Below are 5200 nucleotides of genomic sequence, written 5' to 3' on the forward strand. Positions count from 1 at the left end.
AACATCTACCTATGGGGTTGGGCCAGGGACGCCCCCCACGCCCACCCTGGGAGGGGGCCTCAGCTGTCCCTTTGTGGCTGAGGGGATCCTCCTGCGGAGTGGGGGCAAGCATAGAGGTCCCTTCTCCAGACCTGAGGATTTGGTCCCTGACCCACCTTTGGGGGCCTGCAAGGGAGGAAATGGACAGAGCAGGACCCTGGAAAGAGCATAGAATTGGGGGCCACCACACCCCCCCAATTTCCAGGCTTGCCACCCCATTGTTCCCATGTGGGGGGCTCTACAATCGAGGGGGGGCAACTCCTCCCACCTCCCTCTCAATCCCTGCTTTCCCTGCGTTGGGCGGGGAGGGGAGGGCGGCAGAGATATTTATTTATTTCCTTTATTTATTTAATTTTTTTTTTTTTTTTTTTTTTTTTTTTTGGAGTAGAGAGTGACAGATGGCGGCGGGTCCCGGGGGAGCCGGCTCTCCCCCAATGCAGACGCATGCCAATCACCGTCTCTCATGTGATAGCTGCTGCCCGTGACGTGCCAAGCCCATATGGCCTGGCATAGAGGCTGGTACCCCGCCTGGTAGAGATGCCACACTCGCTCCGCGGTTCGCATGGCGCTCTGAAGACGCCGGCGCCCGCCGCCTTGAGGAGCCGCTGCCCCCGCTCCCTGAAGATGGGGGAACAATGAAATAAGCGAGAAGATTCCTCTTCTCCCCCCTCTCTCTCTTGCCCCCCTCCCCCCCCTCCCCTCCCCTCTCCCCTTGACTCCTCTCCGAGGTAAGTTGTCCGAAAGGGAGCTGGATCTGACCCGCCGGGTGGGGGGGTGGGGGAGGGCGGCTGCTTCGGCCGACAAGCGAGTCCCCAAATCCCCCCTTCCTGGGAGGATGCCCCTTCATAGGATGGGCATCAGAGGTGTCCTGGGTTCCCTCTCCCCTAGGAGCTGCAGCTCAGGGGGCTGCGGAGGGAGGTGTCTCTGCCTGCGATGGGTTTGGGGAGAAAAGCAGGATCATGGGGGGGGCAATGAAGAGACTGAGATGGGGACCCCCCCATGGTTGTCCCAGAGGAACCTGCGACCTTTCCTTACCACCAAAAAAAAAAAAAAAAGAAAAGAAAAAAAAGGAAAAGAAAAAAAAAAAGCAAACAAATTTGATTCTCCTCCCTCATCAACCCCGAAATACAACGAGATCTGAAGAGTCGTGAAGGAGGGAGGCAGTTTGAAGGGGGGAAAGGGGTCCCTGACCGCAGGAGAGACGGACAGGGCTCGCTTCTCTCCGTCTCCTCCCCACGCCCGGGTTCCTCGGTCCTCACCTCCCGGAGCCGGCTCGGGGAGCTGGGGACGCCACGGCTAGAAGAGACGATCCTCCCGCCTCTGGAATTGGGGCTGCGGGGGTGGGGGCCGAGCCGAGGGCGGCGCGCGGCCAAGTTGCAAATTGGATTAGGGAGCGTGGGGGTGAGAGCCGCGGGAGGGGTGGGGGAGCCGGGCCGGGGGGCCCGGGCAGCCAGAGCCGCCGAGCGGGGCAGCTGTCCCCACCCGCGGCCGCCCAGGCTTCCTCCACCGCCAGAGGAGAACCGGCGTTCAGAGCGAGCGTGCCGCCTCCCCCGGCGAAGATGTCGCTTTCCTAAAGCCCCTATTCGGTCCCTGCCCTGACCCGGAGAAGCCCCGAGCGCGGGCAGCGGCCCCTCATTCAGGCAAGGGGCGGAGCCGGGGCCCAGCGCTGGGGAGAGGGCCTGGGCCGAGATCCCGGGCGGGCCGCCGGGGCAGGGCTGGGCCAGCTCTGGGCGGGGCAGGCGGAGGAGGTGGGCATCCCGGGCCCCCTGGGCAGGAACCCACACCGGACTCGGGGGTGGAGGCAGGTTGGGGGAGGGGGGCGGCGTGACCCCAGCGCGCCCCTCACTCAGTGCTGTCTCCCCTTCCCGCCCGCGGGGCGCCCTCAGGCACCATGCTGACCCGCCTGTTCAGCGAGCCCGGTCTCCTCTCGGACGTGCCCAAGTTCGCCAGCTGGGGCGACGGCGACGACGACGAGCCGAGGAGCGACAAGGGCGACGCGCCGCCGCCGCCGCCGCCGCCTCCGCCGGGGCCCGGGGCTCCGGGGCCCGCCCGGGCTGCCAAGCCAGTCCCTCTCCGTGCAGACGAGGTGCCGGAGGCCGCGCTGGCCGAGGTCAAGGAGGAAGGCGAGCTGGGGGGCGAGGAGGAGGAGGAAGAGGAGGAGGAGGAAGGGCTGGACGAGGCAGAGGGCGAGCGGCCCAAGAAGCGCGGGCCCAAGAAGCGCAAGATGACCAAGGCGCGCCTGGAGCGCTCCAAGCTGCGGCGGCAGAAGGCGAACGCGCGGGAGCGCAACCGCATGCACGACCTGAACGCGGCGCTGGACAACCTGCGGAAGGTGGTGCCCTGCTACTCCAAGACGCAGAAGCTGTCCAAGATCGAGACCTTGCGCCTGGCCAAGAACTACATCTGGGCGCTCTCGGAGATCCTGCGCTCCGGCAAGCGGCCCGACCTGGTGTCCTACGTGCAGACGCTGTGCAAGGGTCTGTCGCAGCCCACCACCAACCTGGTGGCCGGCTGCCTGCAGCTCAACTCGCGCAACTTCCTCACGGAGCAGGGCGCCGACGGCACGGGCCGCTTCCACGGCTCGGGTGGCCCGTTCGCCATGCACCCCTACCCGTACCCGTGCTCGCGCCTGGCGGGCGCACAGTGCCAGGCGGCGGGCGGCCTGGGCGGCGGAGCGGCGCACGCCCTGCGGACCCACGGCTACTGCGCCGCCTACGAGACGCTGTATGCGGCTGCGGGCGGCGGCGGCGCGAGCCCGGACTACAACAGCTCCGAGTACGAGGGCCCGCTAAGCCCCCCGCTCTGTCTCAATGGCAACTTCTCACTCAAGCAGGACTCGTCGCCCGACCACGAGAAGAGCTACCATTATTCTATGCACTACTCGGCGCTGCCCGGCTCGCGGCCCACGGGCCACGGGCTGGTCTTCGGCTCGTCGGCTGTGCGCGGGGGCGTCCACTCGGAGAATCTCTTGTCTTACGATATGCACCTTCACCACGACCGGGGCCCCATGTACGAGGAGCTCAATGCGTTTTTCCATAACTGAGACCTCGCGCCTGCCCCTTTCTTTTTCTTTTGCCTTTGCCCTCACCCCTGCCCCCAGCCCCCCTCCCAGCGCAAGGGGACCCCCACCTATCCTGGCGCCGGGCGCGGGGAGCGGGCCGCCGCCGGTACTGACCCTCTCTAGGGCAGTGCAGTCCTCTTACCTGTGGGTGGCCCGTCCCAGGGGCCTCGCTTCCCCCAGGGGACTCGCCTTCTCTCTCCCCAAGGGGTTTCCTCCTCTTTCCCAGGGGTGGTTCTCCAGGGACCCATCTTTGGGCACTCCCTAGAGACCACCCCACATTTCCTAATCCCTACACCTAGGTTTCCTCCTCCCCTTCCCCCCTGCAGGCCCAAAGGCATTGGCAAGGGGGCAGCTGAGCTGTGGGATACTGTTTTCCCCCTATTGTTGTTGTCGTTGTTGTTATTATTATTATTATCATCATCGTTATTATTATCATTATTATTATTATCATAACAGACACCGAGCTGCCGAGGCAGAAAGGAGCCGGGCGCCCCCTCTTTCTTGAAGAGGGCATAAGTCAGGGCGCCCGAGTCTGGACCTGGAACGCCCTCGCCCCAACCCCTAGTCTCAGCGTTTTGTGAGTTTAATTTTGGCGGGAGGAAGTGTGGATTGAGAGGAAAGAGAGAGGCCAAGACAATTTGTAACTAGAATCCGTTTTTCCCTTTTCCTTTTTTTAAACAAACAAACATACAAAAAAAAAAAAAAAAAAAAAGCTGAGAGGCGACGGAGGCCGAACGCAGAGTCCGGATCGGAGAGAAAACGCAGTAAGAACTTTTAGAAGCAATAAAAGGCAAAAAATACTACTACCAATAATAAAAAGACACAAATATCTATGCAAGGAGGTTCTGACAGAGCCTAGCGGCCCGGCCCGGCTCCGGGATGCCCCTCCCGGCCCGCGGGCCGCGCCGCCCAAGCGCGGATCTGTGCACTTTGGTGAAATGGGGGCCGGCGCCGCCCCCTCCCCTCCCCAGGTTCTTACAATCAGTGACTCGGAGATTTGGGGCCCCAGTGCCACTGCCCTCCCCCGCCCCGTCCCCATTGTGCGTCATGCTGTTTTTTAAAAACCTGTTTCCAAATTTGTATGGAATGGCAAACTGTTGGGGGGGTCGGTTTGGGGAGGGAGGGTTTGCATGAGAGACACACACACGCACACCACACCGCACGCACACGCAAGGCCCCGCGCGGGCGTCTGGGGGGCAGAGGGAAGAGAGTTCGCCGAACCCTCGCTCCCCGCAGGCAATCCTCATCCCGGGTTGAGGATGGAGACCAAGACCTAGGGCCAGCCCCGCCCCTGCCCAAATGTGCCTCGGTGGGCGCAAGGCGCCCGGCGATTTCCGGTGGCTGGAGAGGTTTTTTTATTGCTTTTTTGTTTGTTTGTTTTTGTTTTTGTTTTTGTTTTGTCTGAGGCGTCCTCTTGGCTCTGGCTAGCAGGTGGGCAGAGAGAGGGCTGAGGGCTCTTTCTGGAAGTTTCCCAGAGAAAGGGGCAAAAGGAGAACATCTCCCCACCGGAGGCAGGAGATCAGGCATCCAAACACACGATGCAAAAAATGCAAACCCACAGGCGACACACCCACACACTTACACGCAATTTTACCTTCCTCTTGTAGAGAAGATGAAACTCCCGTCGGACACCCGAAGTGCATTGCGTGTTTCTGTTCAGTTTAATGACGATTAATAAATATTTATGTAAATGAGATGCAAAGCCGGACCCTGTTTCTCACGGTGGCCTCATTTCATTTGGGGGACTGAGCTGGGGCTCTGGGGAAATGGAGACACAGAGTCGAGTGACTGTACAGAGGCCGGGTACAGTTGCCCTAGACATTGCCGGGTGGGATTTCCACCTTATAACCTCGCTCACACCGGTCCACTGGGCACCAAAACAGCTACACTCACTGCCCCTCCCAGACCTTATACAGACTCACACACACTCCTAGCACAAAGCGTTGCACTAATCTCCTTACACTCCTTCAGTTCCCAAACATGCACATGCACCTCCTTTGAGAACAAAATATCTTTTCATCACTTAAAAAACGACCCAGTTGGGAGTAGCCAGTCTTTTTACAACCCTCTGTTCGCTGTTGCAAAAAATAAGTGCATAGA

The 5200-nt window shown here is 61.1% G+C and overlaps 1 protein-coding gene across 1 annotated transcript; it reads left to right on the forward strand.

The window, feature by feature from the left end:
• Positions 1–1930: 1930 nt before the first annotated feature.
• On the forward strand, positions 1931–3986 carry NEUROD2 (neuronal differentiation 2). The gene has a single exon (XM_044250441.1). It carries the CDS (start codon positions 1931–1933, stop codon positions 3080–3082), a length of 1152 nt encoding a protein of 383 aa, XP_044106376.1. The 3' UTR covers positions 3083–3986.
• The last annotated feature ends 1214 nt before the right edge of the window (positions 3987–5200 follow it).

The sequence above is a fragment of the Neovison vison genome, chromosome 5, assembly GCF_020171115.1.
Source record: "Neovison vison isolate M4711 chromosome 5, ASM_NN_V1, whole genome shotgun sequence".
In the NCBI taxonomy this organism is placed as follows: Eukaryota; Metazoa; Chordata; class Mammalia; order Carnivora; family Mustelidae; genus Neogale; species Neogale vison.

What these genes read in the sequence shown, in the direction of transcription:
- NEUROD2 (XM_044250441.1), top strand. Translation starts at nt 1,931, where the DNA reads ATGCTGACCCGCCTGTTCAGCGAGCCCGGTCTCCTCTCGGACGTGCCC.